The sequence below is a fragment of the Vanellus vanellus genome (assembly GCF_965231255.1).
Source record: "Vanellus vanellus genome assembly, chromosome: 1".
Classification (NCBI taxonomy): Eukaryota; Metazoa; Chordata; class Aves; order Charadriiformes; family Charadriidae; genus Vanellus; species Vanellus vanellus.
Window position 1 is genome coordinate 55102710 of NC_138905.1, and position 19625 is coordinate 55122334.

Sequence of the window (19625 nt, forward strand, 5' to 3'; positions counted from 1 at the left end):
CCAGCAAGAGTGAAACGCTAGAGTAACTGCTGCTCCCCCTCAGCCCACCCTTTCCCTGCCTTTTTCTCCCCTTCCTGAAATCACAAGCGAGGATATCCAACTCCGACATCACTGTAAAGTGCAATGGCCAGGAATGGAGGAGAATGGGAGGAGCAAGAACATGGAAAAAGAGATAAAAGGGGAGGGGTGGGAAAGAGGAGGAGGAAGAGGGGAAACCAAAGAGGTGGCACTTGTCACCAGTGCTCCACTACTCAGAACTCCAGTATCCCACAAACTAAGGATGACCCAGGAGAGTAGCTGATGGGATTAAGCCCACCCCACCCTCCCACACTCCACATACACCCCCAGTCCCTCCCCGCGCTCTTCCCCTCTCACTCAAACGTCAGACTCAATACTGGAGAGTTTCTCATAAACATGCCCGTTGCTGGAGCCATTGAAAGCCCTGGGGTTTTTGTTGTTAGGCACACAGGGGTTGGACTGGTTCCCTATACAGATGTCCTTCTGGAAACGGGCTGGCACAGCCCCATGAAGGGCTGAGACCACCGGCTTGTTGGTGGTGACGATGGCTCGGAAGTCTGGCCTGGCTTTGGGCCCTCCTGCCACCACAGGCTGCCTGAAGAAATAAGATTTGCTGCCGTGGAGCAAGCATTGGTCATCCCCAAAAGTGGGGATGAAAGGGTTTTGGGTGACCCGGTCGGGGTAGAGCGACTTGCTGAGCATGTAGCCCCCGCTGCTGCCGGGGTTGTTGTGGTGGTGGTAGCTGGTGGCGGGCACTGAGGACTTGTTGTTGGCAAACGTGGTCTCACTGGCTGGCATCTCAAACATGTGGGCGTAGGGGCTCCCTTCCAAAAAGCGGCCCTTGTCCTTGAGGCTGACGCTGCGGGGGGCCAGGGCCGAGTCATCCTTCTGCAGGTCCACAAAGGTGTCGTAGGAGTGCTGCCGGCGGAGCTTGTTGCGGTTCTTCTTCTGTGCCTTGGAGGCAGAATTGGAAGGGCTCTGAGGATATTTGGAGGAGGAGGTGGCACTGGTGGCCACGGGCACGGGGGCAGGCGGCTGGTCCAGCTCTTGAAGCGAGTTGTCCTCACTGATGTCATACAAGTTGCCTGCTTTCTTGCAGGCCTCGCAGCGGATGCAGGCCTGGCGGGTGGAGTTCTGCCCCACCACTGATGGCGTGTAGTTGTGCAGCTTAGAAGGGCAACCGCGGCAGAAATTAGCCCCAGGCCGGTCCTCCCAGTCTAGGTTGGTCAGGTTCTTCTCCCACGGCGCCGGGACCCCACTCACAACACCATGCTTGTGCTCGTTGCCTCCACCAAACTCGCCTGAGCCATGCTTGTGGTGGGCCCTGTTGGTGCAGGATCCACCCCCTCCTCCTCCTGTGTCGCGCTTAAACTCATCTCCCCGCTCTTTGTAGATATCTGTCAGGTCCACGTGTTCCCAGTGCGGCGAGTTCTCCTTTGCCCGAAACTGGTCCAGGTAGAAGTCCCGTAGCCCTTCCTTGTCCCTGAAGTAGCGCTTGTGGTCAGGCGAGCGGGGCGGGCGCCGGCGGTAGGCCAGCTCTATCTCGTCAAACTCCCGCCGGGACTTGGCAGAGGCTGGGCGCTTCTTCAGGCTGTCCTTGTACTGCTGCTTCCGCCGCTTGGCAGCGTTGCCCTCGATGTTGCCATAGGTGACCGTGTGAGTGGAAATGTCAGAGACGTCTGAGCGGATCAGGTCATCGTGGGCCCCGCTGCCCCCATAGCGGTCACTCTTGAAGGAGAACTTGCCGTAAAGGTCACCCAGCTGGCTGTGCTTGGCAGGGGGTAACCCCAGGTCCAAGGGCTTCTTCCCAATGGACCGCGACTGGGCATTGAAGGGTGGGTTGTCACAGTCGTAGAGCCCATCGATGGAACTGGTGCTGCCAATGCTGTGGGGGCGGTGGTGGTGGTGGTAGTGGTCCTGATACACATTGCTGTCCTTCAGCTGGAGGTTGCCAAAGGTCCTTTCCACCTCACTAATATAGTCACTAAAGAGGTTCTCCTCACAGGGGGGGTTGTTGTAGGACTTGCAGTCTGAGTGGGTGAAGCTGCGGCGGTGCTCAGAGATATCGTAGACCGACGACTCACGGCGGATGAAGTCCAGGGCACTCTGCGGTGAGCCATTGACCCCTGACAGGTTGGCCATGTTCTTGGCTGTCCGAAGCAGGCGGAGGATGTTGGAATGGGTGTTGTTCATAGTTGCCGTGGGGGAGTTCATTGCTGACTGGCGTTCCTCGATGGCCACGCCATGGATGCAGCTGTAGATACCCTGAAATGAGACAAAGCAGGAAGGTGAGTGGTCCTGCATAGAATACACGAAAGGGGACCTGGACTGAGAAGCACCCTTCTTTCTTGCCCCTCACATTTTTTCTTTCCCCTCCATTCCTCTTCCTCTGCTTTGCTTCATGTCATATCTGTAGGATGCAGGAATACCTGCTTGCATCTGTAAGAGTTACTCAAACCTAGTAGGTGTAACACAGAATTGCAAATGGGGAAAATAACATTATTGGGAACAAAAGCATCAAGAGAAATGATTCTGTGTGGATGAGGGGAAGAAAGTCTGTTTTGGCCCATGAAATTCATCTGGACATCAGTGAATCAACGAGACAGGAGCTATCTTAAAAAGGGAACAGCTTAATTTGTCATAAACTTAGCAACATTAATCACCAGTACGGATTAGAAAAGCAAACAGAGAAAGAGCAGGACTGCCGAACAGGTATTTAGGTCTTTTGCATCTCGTTGAGTGAGGTACAATAGAATTTTTAATTGCATTCTGTTAAATTTAACAGTGATAACAGGCTCCAAATTGACATCCCTGAAAGTGAAAGTCCTCTATTCAACCTCAAATCAGACAGCAGACGTACCCAATTCCTCCACATTCCCACTAGCTCATCCATGACACAGACTGTTTGCAAGAGCTACCCCTAGGAATGGAAGGAAAGGGGCTCATTTATTCCCTGGCCTGCCAAATGGCACCTGCTGATTAATGTCAATTGTGAAATGTACACCATCGCATCATGTTACCATGGTTTCTCAGCAGGTAGCAGATGATTAACGCTTTTCAGACTTTTCACCAACCTGGCCCAGGTCTAACAGATAACCCCAGAATGAAAGAATCTGTACTTAGCTAAGGATCACCAAACACAATCTCCCATCTCATCTCCAGACTAAAACGGGTTATAAACTAACAATATAGAAGACTGGCTGTGCCCCCGCATTCAAAAGGCTCTGTCATTTTCCTCAACAATATGTTATGTAGCAATTATATACTCTTTGCACAATCAAAGTTAATTCTGTTACATCGAACACTGAGGTCAAAAATGCCGAGCTTTGACCTCACTTCAGAATAGATTGGGAGAAGGGACCAGTGGCATGAAAGAACAAAAAGCTCCAAATGGGACACTGCTAGCTACACTAATAGCAGAAAGATGACTCAGAAATTACTCGAATCCGCTTTAAATGTAAATCTTATACCCTAAGGCAGATTTGCATAAAGTAATTGCTAAGTTCGTGTGGTCATCCTCTCTGGAAAGACTTCTGCATGGTTTAGGGCATGGCTTTTGGTTAGGGACTTCTGACTGTCCATAATAGCACACTTCTAGTTAACATAAGGCCAGCTGAACAGTCGTAATACAGAAGACAATGAAAAACTCCTGAATTTCTAATCATATTACCCACCATTACTTGACTTATTATCCCTAAATTTGGCATCCTCACAACTTGCTTTGGAGGAGCAGAGTTACAGTTAACTTCTCTTTATACTGCATTTTTATTTCCATGTGAAATTTCTATTTCCATCACCATAATCCAGCAGAGACCAGAGATGTCACAGAAAATAAATAGATGCTCTTGCAACATTAATGGTGAAAAAACGCCAGCCTTTATCCTGCAGACCATAGCTCTATGCCACCTGTGTGTTAGACAGTCCTGGTGGATTTCCCCATCTCCAGTACCTAGAACTCTGAATAAATCCTGTGTTCCTCCCTGCTAGCTAATGACACTCACCCTGCTGATGGAGAAGACCACACCGGGCTTGCCAGAGCAGACTCCCATGAAGCAGTGGCGGAATTGCCAGTAGAAGAGATGTTCACAGATGAAGGTGATGAGACTGAGGGCCATGGCTGCTCCCAGCATGTAGAAGACACCAGCCATGTTATCTATGTCCAGCTGGCTGCTCATAACCTCATTCTTCTCATTGTGACAAATTCCAGTGAGCCACAGTGCTTCCAGCTCCTCCATCTCCCCTAGAAAGACAGAGAGAAGGAAGAAACGGGTTAGATAGCCCTGCAATGGCTAAAGACCTCAAGCTGGGGCACACTGAAAGCAAGAAGCTGACCTAAGGTCATTTCCAGTGGCCATGCTCTTTTTCCAATTCTACTACATCCATGGGATATCCTGACTGCCCTTCTGATAGAGGCAGGTGGAACTTGTCACAGGGAAGGAAACAGGATTTTTCCACAACCAGATATTAGCCACAAAAAGCTGTTCCACAGGACACAGCTATCACATGTGCCAAATGTCTGCAGCAAGATCCTGAAAAAGTTGTCCACCAGATGACTGAAGACCTGACCTCACAAACTTCCACTTTCATATTAGGTCAACGAAGGGAAGAATCAGTGACTGATACTGGTAGACAAAAATGAGTCTCTTTTAAATGAAAACATTGCACATTTCCAGCTCAAAACTCAAAATGATGATTTTTTAAAATCAAAACGTCTGATTTTGAATTTATTTCCATCATATCCATAGCTCATTAAAACTAGGTGCAATGTTCCCCAAAATATTTGTGCATTTTTACCTGTTTCTCTCCCCTTCACTTTTGTCCAAATTCAACACTTCCAAGCCCTTTGACCAATCAAAAATATTACTGATTTGTATCAGCTAGGAACAAATGTTCTGTAGTCTAATTTCATACCCCACTTACTCCTATTATGGTATTTTCATGAGGGGAGAGAGAGAGAGATAAACACTCACACACAGACTGAGACATTCAGGAATAAACTAATTTTTCAGGTTGGCAATTCTTTTCATTCTGTTAGGACAGTTAGTTTTTCACATTTTCAACCTCCAGTCCAGCGATGGAGAAAAAAATCTATATATTTATGTGGCACCATAGCACAGTCTTTAAAGCCGTGCTTTAAAGTACTTGTGTCTTTTTCTGAAATAATAGATATTAGGTTGTTTAGGAGGCAGAATACCCTATCATTCAGGTGGCCAATTTTCTGCTGAAGTATATCAGAGCTGTATTCTTTCCATATTTATTATACCGTACGTTATTTTCAGATTTCAGGGAAAAAACTTATAAATAAAATAACCTGTGAATTTTATTTATTCAAAAGAAGGACACGGCAAGATGTAATATGGAATGGAAAGGGAAAGCCAGGAAAATATTTTCTAAGAAGGAATTCTTTATCCCACGAATATTTTTGTTTAATACTAGCAATTTCTCTGTAAAGGATGAGATGAACTAGGTAAACTATCATGTTCTGATTAAAAACTCACTCCAAAATATGCTCCTGAGTCTCAAGTCCTTCCTTGGTTTTTTTTGAGGTTTTGGAAAATCTGAGTTAACTCTTTCATCCAGAAATACTTACCCTTTAATTTTGTAAACTCTGCATGGCTTGATCCTGTCTAGAAGTATAAAGCATGGGATGACCATGGAAAGTCCAGTATAATTAGTGGGTTTGGTCATGGCAGAATCTCAAAGGTAGTGAAAAGTTCACAACAGAAATCTTGTTTTTACAAGACAGTCTTCGCACAAGGTATTTTTCAAACACATACCTGAACTGGTTCTATGAAACCTTTAGTGCTTTTGACATTGCTTTTGATGATACTGCTACCCTGTATCAACAACATAAACCAAGTGACATCCTCACATTTTTGGTGTAATGCCTCTAACAAACCCTTGTTAATAATTTCCTGTTCTCAACTCTAATCTGACGCGCCAGAGCTAGGAACTTCTATTTCTTAAATGCAAAACTTGGTATTCCTTAGGAAAACAACTTCTCTTTTTCTTGTCACTTACCATCTCCAAAAAGCTGTAGAATGGCAAGATCAACCTGGCGTTTCCAGCCTGAGTCCTTTTGGATGGCAATGCCATAGCCGGTGGAGGCAAACACTTTCCCACTTCCAATCGTCACCAGCTTGCAGCCTTCATCTCTTCCAGCCATGTAGTTTAGCACTGCTGCATCATAAATGAAAGCATCCAACTTCCTGCACAGGTGCAAGAAACAAGAAGGATATAGTACAGAAAAGAGAAAATCTGTAGGAGTTGAAAGGTGTTCTCAGGTAATTAAGGCAGAAATGAACCTCTTTCAGATAGACTACAACAGGTTGCATCTTCACCTTCATCAGAGTTAACTAAAAACTGAGCCTAGAACCTGTTCAGAGGTGAAGCTGGATTATAAATGAAGACTGTCTATTTCTTTCTGACTCTGATAATCATAATTTCTGATCTGAAAGAAAATATGGAATACAAACATACTGCAAGATAAAGATGAATGAAGAGAAAGTCAAGGGGATCTATAGTCCTAAGAAAAGCTTGTCTTTCTCCACTGCCTTTCATCTCAAAGGAACCTGAAATGCTTTATAAAGTGTATCAATATTAGATAGCAAAGTAGGGGTTGGAGTAAGGAAAATATTATCTCCTATTCAAACTGCTGGCATGACTTAGCTGAGTAAAATGTAATTTTTTCAAATGAAATATAGTCAGGACATCATGTTTAACTCCTCAGTTACTGTGAAAAGCACTATTGAATCTTTACCAATGTCAAGTGGCCACGATAACAGCTTTATGGTTTACCACGCTGAGTAGCTCTTTAGTAAAGAGTCCTTAGCTGAAAACCACAATAAAAATTCTATTTCGACACAGAGAAATCCCCGTTGTGGGCTGGGACAGGTACACCACACAACAGACTGATGAGAGCCTTCCTCTCACTGCAACAAATTGATGGGGGGGGGGCTGTATCAGGGGCTCCATCTTCCACATAACCAAAGGCAGCCAATGAGTAAATCCTCCCACTAGATCTGAAATGAAGCACTTTCCGATAAAAGACCAAAGACCTTCCACCTTGCACATTCTCACACCCACGCTATCTTTTCAACCCACCTCCTGCACATATATTTCCAGTGTGGTGATTATCTCAGTTCAAGTGCGTATCTGTGGGGAAGTCTGTCCAAGGGTGGATATGAAGCCAGGACGACATCTACCACAAGTGATGAGTTCTATTTCATCCATATATTTCCAGGACAGAGCATATTTATTTCCTGGATGATGACTATCCTGGCAAATGTACCTTCCCAGGATGGCATCCAACAATGGTACAATCATTTATAATGGGCTGTGTGCCTCTGAACCTGGCAAACAGGTTTAGGAATATTCAGTCAATCTAGTAATTAAATTGGCTGAACATCTTCATTCGTGCTTTGGAATGAGCTTTCTCATAAGCGTGCAACACGAGTGTAAGAAAGAATAGTTTTTTTCACTGAGGCTGGGCTCTGACTACCAAAATGGTCAGCTCTGGGAGGAGGTCTTTAATTATAAAGGACAAAGGCTTGCAAAATGGCATTTTAAGTTAGCTCCTTTACAGATTCACTGCTATTAAAATAGGATGAGCTGTTCAAACATACTTTCTGCTAATGTGTTTTCCCACATTTCCGGAATTACCCAAGGAAATGCTCCCATTTTATATACCTCCTCATTATTCAAACAACATTTTGTTCAGCCCTTGATAATAAATATTCCAGAGGGAAGGGCTACTTCCAAACTATTTGCTTCAAGCACACCTTCCATTACACTATATTAGCTAGTGATACACTGGGGTGGGATTAGTCTGACAAGGAGTGTTTCAGCTTCCTGATTAATGTAATCTTTTATACATAGAGGATGGGAAAACAAAGGAATTTCCAGATGACAATATAAAAGTTCTGAAAAAAACTTTGTCCACAGAGGTCTATGAGCTTCTCCTGTGTACGCATAAGGACATATTGGCATGAAACATCTTGATGAGGCAAGGTCTTCAGGACTAATACACACAAAGCTAACATACACAAGGGTACAGAAGATCCTCTTTTTTAAAAAAAATACTCTTATAAACACAACAAAACCAAGAACTCCTATACAGATGTCAATAGAGAAACCTGGCTAAGAGAACCACAGAATTATTCTCCTGTGCTGTGTGTGGTCTTGCTATACTTTTAACCATGGAATGATAACGGAGGCTTATTTTCCAAACCCCACAAAAAAACTTCCAGATAAGCATGAAAAGTAGTCAGGTTTCTGTGGTGAGCAAGCATGAAAGAAGAAAGCCTCACCCAGTCTTCAGCGAGAACAGTGCGTCATCCACCCCCCTCTGATTGAACTTCACCATGTAGCTGTGCATTTCAGGGTAGTTGTTGCGAATGTTCCTTTCTGTGCTGCCATTGGGAACCGTCCCGAAGCGGAAAGGGGGTGAGAAGTCATTTGGTTTCTGGAACTGGAGAGACAGAAAAAGGACATTTCTCACAATCTTTCAGCAAGAAGCAGTCATCTGAATGGGAAAACACACTCTCCTCAGAAAGTAGTTCTGATTTTATTTTACTATCCTGTAGAAAACATTATTGAGAAGATATTATATTTCACTGTTTTCAAACACAAACATCTCCTGTTAGTGCCTAAGAAACAAAAAGTGAATCTGAGCAACCCGGTCTTTTTGTCCACTCTGGATTAAGTGCATAAAATACCCAGTGATCAAAGATTAAAAGGAGGTTAGATAAAAGGAAAAAGGAAAAAGGAAAGGGAAAAGGTAACAGCAGCTTTGGAAAACAGTCAAAGAAAGATTTTCAATAATATCTATGTGCATTTTAACCACAAAGTGTCATTTATTTTTCTAAGAAGTATCTTTTTCAGCTCTGTGGATGCCTTTGCACTTCCTGATTCTGACTGAAGTAGAAAAGTAATTAATGAGGAGCGATGCCTCTCAGAACACCTCACGCCCACTTCACCAAACGAATGATCAGTTTTCAAACTTTTGGGCAAATGTCCCAAATGAAATACTATTAGTGGCTGCAAGTCACTAGTAACATTTGATGCCCAGAACAGAGCTGGCAGAATACTCCAAACCTCTTGCTGCTCCCAAGAAATACATTCATCATAACATTCCCCTACGGCTGCAAGGCTGTGAGATTTTACATGCCAGTTGCTTAACTGAAGTCATAATCAATGCTCTCTGGGGTTTTATGAGTAGTGAAATTTAGACTGTCAATTATCAAGACTGCTTAAAAACCCTAGAACCAGCAGACGGGAAGGAGCATAGAATTGTAAGCCAGGAACTGAATAAGCAGTAAAGTAAAAGGTGCAAAGGTAGGTGAGATGGAGGGAAATCCCCTCCTCCTTTGATACATTAAGCAGTAGCTTGTCTGCTGCTAATTCTTGACTCCCAACTGTGACTGTACATTTGGATGATCCTGAGAAGCATGCTAAAAACATACTAGCGGTCAGACCAAACTCATTTAACAGCAACAGTTCACCTGGTACATGAATATACACAGTCATGTACTGCCACCTTCTATAGTGGAAATGTGGCTGCGGTCTACATCTATAGCTTAAAAAACCTGCAGATGAGCCTTGCTCTTGAGTTCTGCTCAAAGCCACTTTGGAACCTGGTCAACTCAGCTAAGGAGGCCAATGCAACTAAAGCAGTGTATCTCACTCACAACATCCCAGCAATAAGGCCAACCAGGAGCTGTGTCTGTGGGTAGGTGAATGCACCGTTCACATGACCTGTTCCTGCATACCAGTCAACTCACCTGGTTGTGCAAGGAACCACCTCCAGTTTGGATGGCGAGATGGGCTGGCTTGTTTGTGCACACATAAGTGTGTGAGAGAGATCACATCCTACTGCTTTAAGCCAATAGAAAACATCAGGGCTGTTTTTTGAAATACAGGTTGGCACATCATTAAAAAAAAGAGGTTTCACATAGCATAAAACAGGCAGTAAGGTGGCTCTTAGAACCTTGTCACATCCCTTAGGGATGAAGACAAACTCATAGCTATCAAAACCTGTAATGAAAGCAAACTTTGATGGGAGAAAAATCACTGCAGCATGCTAAAATTATTCTTTTTTACCAAGCTGATTACAGCAGCAGCTTAAGGGACCCATCACAAGAAGGGCATTGCCATACCAGGCACAAAGGAACACAGTCTCTCCCCTGTCATACTAAAACAGGAGTTTGCACAGTGGGCAACTTGCTTCCCCAGAGGCTGCAGAACCCAGCCTTGAGGGCGGAAGGGGCGCCCCCCATCCCCATAGAGCCCTCCAACAGAGTAAAGTCAACAGGGCAAGCAGCAGGCAGGCCAGACCAATATTGGTGTAACCTCAGCTTCAGCCATGCCCTTTGGAGGGGCAGCAGCTATGAAAGCCTCTCTCTGGGTCCAAAGAGTGTTAAGAGAAAAACAGGCCCCATACAATGGCCATTTTATACCTCCATTCTCCATTCCCAGTGATACAATCTCTAGTTTGGTCTGCTTCCATCACTGTGTCTATGAACTGGAGTAAGAAGGATTATAGAGTCAGGCAGGGCTGCAATAAGGAAAACGATCTCACCTCTGTCCCCACTTTTTTTTTTTTTTTTTTGTCTTTTGTCCCCACTGCGTTTGAGGGCCCATCTTAGCAGTCAGAGCTGAAAGGTTCCATATTTAATTTTTAACCTCCTGGGCAATAAATAAATAAATGAAAACATTCTTCTTGAAGGAAAAGACTGGTTTTGGCAACTGGAAAAGCATGTTTCTAGAGAAGGAACCCAGGCCGATGGCTTCTATAAAAAACATATACTGCGCATTCACTCATAATCCCTTCCCCCTTGTTCATTTCTCCATCAGAACAGATCTGCAAATGCAAATTATTCTCCACACACCCACATACACACACACTTCAACCATAGCCTGGTGGACGAGACAGGAAACCTTCTAAAAGGATCTGTCTAGGACCCACACGAGAGATCTTTAGCTTGAATGCCTAAGGGGAACATCGATCCCCAGGCACCTGGTTTGGTGTTTGTAAAACTGAAAGCAGTTGATGCTCAGCTGACTCCACAGTCCATGAAGCTAGAGATAAGCAGCTAACTCCTCCACGTTTGAGAACTAATAGTGGTACATGCATGCAGCTTTTTGGCAAGAGATGGCAGCTGAAAAATGCCCACATTTGTTGCTTGGCAGCAGGTGGGCACAGTTCAATCTAGGGATGGAGGGATCTCCAAAGAGCTCTCCAGAGCCAAAACCTGCTGCGTCTTTCTGAACTCACTTGTGTCCCACACAGCTCATAATGAAGGAACAAGAAGACATACAAGTCTTCCCAGAAAACATATGGGACATGGGGAAGGAGTGTGTCCTCTCCTGGCAGTATGGTAGAGGAACATGTGTGGAGAAACTGGAGAAGACCCATAAGAAGGAAAGTTAATTGACGCTGTTGTCAATGAATTCAGTAAGGAAAGCCACTTGACTGGCTTCTCCCAAGGGCTGGGGAGAGTGGGCCTGGATCAGAAGCCACCAGGAAGCAGGGCACTTTGGCAGACTGGTCTAGAAGGAGTCTGAGAGACATGAGACAGGAGCTGAGGCACAATGCAGGAGCCATTACATGGAGGCAGCACGTGCAGGGATAATCTGAATGCCTCAGTGAATATTGGCAAAAGAATTAACCACAGATATTGACAGAAAAGGTCAGAACTTAGATTAATGAGAGAACTCTCCTATCATTTCATGTAAATGTTTCTCCTCCCAGCACCCTAAGTCACAAGTACTCTACCCCAGCCATCTACAAGGATGAGCCCTGTGAGGCTCTCGCAAAACAATGTGGTGATAACAGGGGAGGGAAAGATAAGCAACTGCACCGGTTGCTGAGCAAACCCAGCTGCAGAGAGTCACAGGGAGCAGCAAACAGGGCTGTACAGGGTCTGCACTTGGTGGAGCCCCACCTCACACTTCCCTGCAGCAGGAGCCCTGTCCTGCTGCCCAGATCTACCTACCTCAAAGGGTGACTGCCTGGGAGGGAACTTGCAGTGCTCAGCTGCAGCCCTTCACCTGAAGAGCCCCCGGCAGAGATGCACCCCACCTGCAGCCTCCCACTCGGTCACCATAGGGCCTCAGTCACGAGATGCTCCCCCAGTACCCAAGGTGATGTGACATGCTCTCGCCCATGAGAGACATCCCTTATGGCATGGAGGGGAGGTGGATGCTAGAGATGGGGGTGGGAAGCAGACACCAAGCCTGCCTGAAGGGCTGCAATAGCTTTGGGACATGAGACATCTGTGTTCAGAGCCCAGCGGCTGCCCACCTCTTCAACCCCTCACTCGACAAAATGAAATCAAGAATTAAGTCCAAATCAGACTACAGCTTTGGGAAAGTAACCTCTCAGAGTCAGAGAGCAGAAATCTTCCTGCTCTGGAGAGCAATAAACACACAGGCTGGGGGCTATTAGCACATTCAGAGTGGAGAGCCCCTTTCCCACTCCCCCCTACAACTCTCCATGAGAGCTGTCGGCAGCAGCAGCGAGAGCGGGTTTAAGTGACTTGTCTGGCAGAGCTGTTTCATTAGCAATTTGGAGCCGTGCCGTGCAGAAAGCAGCATTGTTCTCAGATGTTCGAATATCAATCTGCATAATGAAACAGGTGATAGGAGCTTTTCCCATTCAGGGAGCTGTGATTGGCGGGGATTCAGGGATGAGGGGAAGGGGTTATGTCTAATTGGCCACAATTAATTTGATGAGATTTTTTTTTTCAATATATTGTCTATCACCAAATGGTTCCTACAGAAAAGCGCATCTGCACTTATTTATCTGCCTGATGTAGGCCCTGTTTACACTGTAAAGTGTTTGCCAATAGCATTGAAAGCAGTTTCCCAAACTCAGCAAGCTCTCATAACAAAAAAGGCTCTTTTTTATCAGTCGATCTACTTTTACACTGCTTTTCAAAAAAAATCCCCTGCTGGATAACATAATGAGCTGGCAAAACTTGGCGTGAGTGTGTGTGTGTACATGTGTAGTGCCTTACCCTTACGCAGCTTATCTGGGTGGGCTCCTTTCACTTTGTAAGGCCCAGACCCCCGATTTAAATTTTCTACCACAGGAAGGTCCACAGCTCTGACCCACCAAAATAAGGTCCCCAGGTTCCACTCCTCTGTTAGGTGCAAGTCCAAAAGAGTTTGAGCCCATGTTAGATAGTCTGGGTTCAGTTCATTTGCCCGAGCGTTAAGTGCCAAGTTGAGATGCTGTAGGGAATTTCATCCCGGGAGCAAGTCTCTCATAGCCTCTGTGTCAAGATTTGCCAGGCACCTGAGGGTATTTTGAATGCTCTGGTGCACCTAAATTGGCTCTAGACATCTACATTTGCACAGCTGAATCTAGCCACTGGACCGTTTGGCCCTCAGGACAGCTTCTCCCATCAAAAGTACAGAGAATCAGCTGCTGTGGGTAGCAGACAGCCTAAAGTGCCCACCACTCTCTTGAAATTGCCCATCACGGCATGAGTCACAACCTTTTGCACAGGCACCTATAAGCAGCACTCTGCTTGCTCTTTTGGCAGCCGTACAACCAGCAGATATTTGTTGTGGCACAGGCCAAATACCTCTAAAAAAAATGGCATTTATTAGTGAGCTGCAACGTAAGACTTAGTGACACCAGGCTAGAAAAGCAAAGTCCATGCGCAAGTGCATAATTTTAGCACAACCTCTCTGTGTTGCCCAAACACCCTTGATTGCCCCCTCTTGCTCTGGTTCAGCTGCATGTCACTGCAGTCAGCTTGCACCTTTCTTCATTGCCTGAGAATCCAGTCAGGCTCTTTGCACTGGACCTTCATCCAGAAGTTGTTAAAAATTAAAGAGTGGGTCAGTGGTTTTCAGATCTAACTCTGAGGTAGTTCTATGCTTACACTTAAGTCTTGATAGACTACGCACATCCACAGCAACACGTCTTGTCCTAGCTGCCTTGCTTATGTATGCTCTGTTCCAGCCAGGAAATGAAATCCTTCCCAACTAATGGATGACTCTCAAAGAGAGGAGGCTTGTCCTTTTCATATCCCCAAAATATGTCATTTTTGTCCCCAAGCTGCACCAGGAACAATGCCACAGAATCACAAATCTGGATCTGGCCCTGATGAGATATCTGCTCTGCCGCTCTCTCCCTGGTGGGTCTCTCCTAGACATCACCATTCCTGACAGCTCTTCATTCAGCCTGTTGTGGAAGATGGCTGGTGCCGGAGACTCCCCCATTCCCTGGACAACCTACACCAGGGCTTTATTATTGGAAAGTTCTTCCAAGTGTCTGAACTGCTGCAATCCAACTACAATATCTTCACCATGGACAGGGAAATCAAAATAGTCTCTTCTCTGAAGGTGCATTTTATGTTTTTGAAGACCATTGAGCTGTTTCTTCTCCATGTTCTTGCACCTGGGCTAAAGAGGACCAGTTTCCTCAGTCTTTCGTTGCAAGCTGTATTATCTAGACCTGAAACCATTCCTGCTACTGTCCTTTGGTTGTATCCAGTAGGGCTTTCCTTGACTTGCCTTTGGTTGGTGGCCATGTTCTCCACCTTCACTGTACCAAGAACAATCTGATCAGGACACCAAGATCCTGAGAGAATATCACACTAAAAAAGCTTGCAGCAAGACAATAAAAGCATTGCTAGTGAGAGTTAATGCTCATTATTACTCTCCTTGGTGCCTACGTTATGTCCTTTTCCCTCTGTCATTTAGTCTTGTCATCTGCAGCTTGCAAGTTCTTCAAAGCTGTAACTCTGTCCTGATCTGTATTCAAGTGATGACCAGTTTGTTTCTGGAATGTCAATCATCACTGTCAGCACCATCTTCAGGGCTTTTACTGCATTCTTTTCTTTACCCAGCTTGATCGTGCACATAGGCACATCCACACAGCTGTGCCCCATCACCTGTCCTGGTAGAGGAAGCGCTCTACAGATTCCCAGCGTGGAGCCTACTCTATTGGTGTGTTGGCTCAGGGCATTTTACATTACTACAATAGCATCCCAGCTAAGTGTGTGCCAGCCCAACAGTGTAGGCAGAAAATCATACTGCAAACCTAAATCATAGCAGTGGTACAATAATCTGTGAGGAGAGCAGGAGTGCTGCTCATTCTTCTATTACTCATGAATCTCTTGTACAGATACTTCTCAAGCTTCATTCCTAAAGCATCTCTCTCCCCTCTGCACAGTCACCTAGTTTTGACATTACAAACATTTTTTACTCCCAAGGTGGAAATCACAGCCATTTCTAAGCGACTACAAGTTTTCAGATCCTCCTTTTACCCTAGCTCCGATTTCCTCTTTTCTTCTGCGTTCCCTCACAATATCACCCTCCACCTCCTCAGCAGTGGCTGGGACTCCTCACAGCTCAGAATCCAGTCACCACATCAACTCTTCCTGATTGTTGGGCCCAGTTGCAAAAAACAGCCCTAAGATTGCAGTGGCAAAACCACCTTTTCTCGTCTTCACCAGTCAAACAAAATATGCCTTGATTTATAAACACACAAAAAAATAATAAAAATAAAAAGATAATGAACAGCATCAAATCCAATATAAGTCAGTTTTGGAAGGGCATAAAAATACCTTGTGCTCCCTCAGACTTTGACTTTGTGGTTTATCTTATTATTCAATACCTGGTGATGTTTCAAATTCTCTGGTCTTGCTTTGCATAGTGCTTTCACCCATGAATTCCTCTAGATAAGTCTGAGAAAGGAGTTATCAGTTAGGGCAGCTGACTGCAGAAAAGTTGGCAAAGAATTAGATTGAAGTCACTTTTAAAGGAAGATGTAGGGTGGGTCAGACCCACAAACAAGAAGAAAAATATCTATGAATGTCTGGTGGTGAAATAGGGACACGTGTGGGTCAGGGAAGGGAACACAGCAACCTAGGGACAATGGAGAGGTGAGGGGGGGGCAGGTGAAAGCAAAAGAAAGGAGTTCAAATATAGCAACTTTAAAAATAGTTGCCCTTGTAAAATAACTGAGATGAAAGCAGAGATCCAATTGGTGGAGGAAGCTGCCATCACATGCAGTTATTGCCAGAGCAATGCACACAGTAGGATTGTGCAGCCTCTTCGCAAGCTGGATTGCTATATGCAGACCTGCTCTGTGCCGCTTCTGCACAGAGCAGAAGACAAAACCTTGGGCAGTGCAGCGTCTCCCCAAACAGATGGCATTTCAGGGATCCCATGTCTCCCACAGCCAGACCTACATGCACATGCTGGGACCACACTGCCTTTCTGCTGACCCAGGCGTTACAGATACACCAGGATCGGACCATCACATGTGGACAGAGTCCACCCACCACCAACAAACCAGGTGTCTGCTGGGTCTGCCAAGTGTGTGAGCACTATGCAGACTGTGCAGCTTCTCCACCTAAAAGATAACACTAAGGCTTTAAAATTTCCTCAGGACACATTTGGCAAGCTATAGGCTTCAAGTCCATCACACTGTTAGGTGTCCCTCAAGCTTGACCAGAGAACATAATCTGTAGTGGAATCACCGAGCTTCACCAGAGACAAAAGCTCCTTGCGTAGCCCAAGCATTAGTAGAAGTGGTATCAGATAAGCACAGTAATATCTGTTACAATTAAGTAGGCTATAGGATCTTAGCTATAGTACACTTAACTTTTGCTTGCATGCAGGTAGAGGATGAAGATCACCTCTTTTTCCCAGTATCAAATCATGCCATGTATTCCATCCTTGGAAGCTAAACACAATGGGGCAAAAGGCACCTACTGAAGATCCCAGGCAAGCACAAAACAGAAATCAGTGAGGCAGAAAGATGCCAGTTAGTACATTCATGTTAATATCATTAGAAGCGTAGATGTTCATTCAGAGGGAGAAAATTAACTGATGAAAAAGACCTTGAGAGGAGAGGTGGCAGCTAACTACAGAGGAGTTTGAAATCTGCTTTGTTTGCACATCAGACAGCTGGTTAACAAATTATGAGGCAGTCTGAGAAATTCGGAGGACGTAGTTTGGTGGGGGAGCAACTCCATTTTTCATCGATTTTCACTAGGAAAGGCAGGTCTGACTCTCGTATCTTCTGAGCACTAACAGTAGCCAACCTGCTTCAGCACCTTGTATGTGGGTACCAACCACTGGGCAGCAGGGTGAAGCCCTGCACAAGTCTGGCAAACTTCCCAAAGACTTCACTGGGGCCAGAATTTTCATCCAAGTAATTAGAAAAGCCTAGTCATCACATTAGTGCAATTTCTTAAGCATCTCTGTAGATAGGGAGGCAAAGCAAAAAGCAGGGTACTCAAGGCAGAGCTGGGGCATCCCAGCACCATCCCAGAGGTGGGAGGCAATGCCTTCCTTTAGCCTTCTGCAGAAAGCCACCTCCCATCTGCAAGCGGACAATAGCGGAGGAATGAAAGCTTTAACACCCCCTTGTGAGTTCTGGGGCACTGGAGCAGGTACACCTTGAAGCGAACAAGCAAGCCTGCTGGGTGACCAAGACTCAGGGGAAGTTTGACCCTGAATAGGCAAAGGCCTGGGAGAAGCAGGGCTCCTTCCCACCAGGTGAAGTAAAAATGCTTGGGAAGACACAACCTGACAAATATTTATCAAGTATATGCGCACATATAACTTCAAGTGTCACGGTCTCTCGGCACAAGCAATGAAAGGGCGGGGGGGGGGGCTGTCGTATTTTTTTTAGTCCTGTAGATGTCATCCTCCCATCCCCTCCCCACCAGCAATTCAGCCCTGATCATTCAGATGAAGGAGGCCAGCTCTCATCTCTTAGGCTGCCAAATCCTGGTAGCAGGGCCATTGTCTTTTATTTGACTGCAGAGTGCCAAGTACATTTATGGCACCGTATAAATAATAAATAAAAATATTCATTGCTTCCCTCTCTGCTGACTTATACTGACGCGAGAAGCAGGACAATCCTTTGCTCTCTCCCTCCCTCCCCCCTTACGTAACTCCCCGAAGACGGCTTTTTCCAGACTGCCAAACAATTAGCACAGAAGCGACCAAATTTGCTGAGAGCCTCCAAAGGGTTAGCTCCAAGAGACAGTTTAAAGGAAAATGAAAAGGACGAGTCAGTGGTGGCTGAGGCCTGGGAAAGGCCAAGACGGCACAGCCAGGAGAATGCAAAAGCCATAAGCTAAGGACCGCGCTGTGGATCCATAGCTGACATCCCTCATCCAGCGACTCCCATCTATGCTGCTGGCAAAGCCCAAGGAGTTGTGTTTCTCCTTTTCCAGCAAGGATGAATTAAGCCTATGGTCTGACTCTGAGTGTCCCCTCCCCTTGTATCTTACCTGCTTAAGTTCCCAACTAAACTTCATTTTAACTGGCGCTAATCCTGAAGAGCCCCATTACAAGTTTTTACTGCCATTAAATCCCTCCAGATCAAGAAAAGAGAGAATCCTGAGAGACTGAGTCAAGGCTAAAGCATATCGCAGCCTCCTCGCCGCTCTGCACTACACAGCACTAAGCTTAAAAAAGAGGGAGAATGACAAAGAAAGTAGGACTGAAGCGGTGGGAGAAAAAGCATGCTTGGAAACCCACTGATTTTAAACATTTATAGCCTTAAAACTACTGAATCACTTTTTAGCACACAGGCACAGAGGTTTGTTCCAAGGATCTCAGAAAGCATAAAAATCATGCCAATCCGAAGAGTGCAGAATAACTAAATCTACGATAAATGTACCCATCTACAACTGCAAAAAATTATCTGAGATCATATTTATGTACACAATAAATGTAAGTCACCAGTTAGAAAGATGCATTACTAACATATGATATGGTGTAGCTACTTTAATAGCTATTTATTAATATGAAGACTTCAGCGTAATACGTAATTACACAGATATATACTTCACTAGATAGTATTTGTAAATAGTTCACACTATAGTAACTGATGATTTCCAAAGAGGCACAGAGAAATCATCAGATTTCAAGGCATAACATTTCCGGCTATCAAAGTTCTACACTTCACTATGAACTAATGTTTGTTATATTAAGCACTAGTCAGTATCACTAATGTTATATATAAAGGTCATATTTAAGCAAAAGACTGAACACAGTTCAGCTTATCTACAGGAAGATGTCCCTCCAGAGAAGTGCTGTAGAAACAAATTCAACTCTACCCCACGACGTACGGTTTAGGGGTCTGGGGACTTTCTTAATTTTGGGGGTTTTGGTCAAGTAAGGTGCATCAGAGCGGACACATTTTAAAAAAGGTTCTGATTTATCACAAAAGGACAGAGTTGGAAATGGCATGGTCTTACTTCTGTCTAGCTAACTCATATGTCCACAAAGGTCTCCTAACAATAAAAATCATACAGCTCTTGAAAGGATCGCATATTCTTTGCTTTTGGAAACCTTAAAACTTCCTTGGTGTCATGCAGAAATGTGTGAAAGAAAAACAAATATTTGTTGATAGCAAATGCGCAGTTCTGTGGAAGATTTGTACTGCCTTCAAGGCATCCAGTTAGACAATCTTCCCTTTACAGACCTTACAAGGTGCAAGACTGACTCCCACTTTTGGTCCCCTTGGAAAACTTCTAGCTGACAGATATACCCGCTCCGTGGTTTTCCTAGACTTGTCCAGCGCAAGTATTTGTTGTACAAAAGCTGCAAGCTCAGAAAAGCAT

At 45.0% G+C, this 19625-nt stretch overlaps 1 protein-coding gene across 1 annotated transcript in view; it reads right to left on the reverse strand.

Annotated features, from left to right (window-relative positions):
- Nucleotides 1-375: 375 nt before the first annotated feature.
- Nucleotides 376-19625, reverse strand: part of GRIN2B (glutamate ionotropic receptor NMDA type subunit 2B) — a gene marked incomplete at both ends in the record, with an annotated part of 169090 nt that continues 149840 nt past the window's right edge. The window contains 4 exons of the mRNA XM_082483631.1: nt 376-2283; nt 4020-4258; nt 6040-6227; nt 8328-8488. Coding sequence (XP_082339757.1) covers nt 376-2283; nt 4020-4258; nt 6040-6227; nt 8328-8488 — 2496 coding nt within the window. The remainder of the gene's footprint in view (nt 2284-4019; nt 4259-6039; nt 6228-8327; nt 8489-19625) is intronic.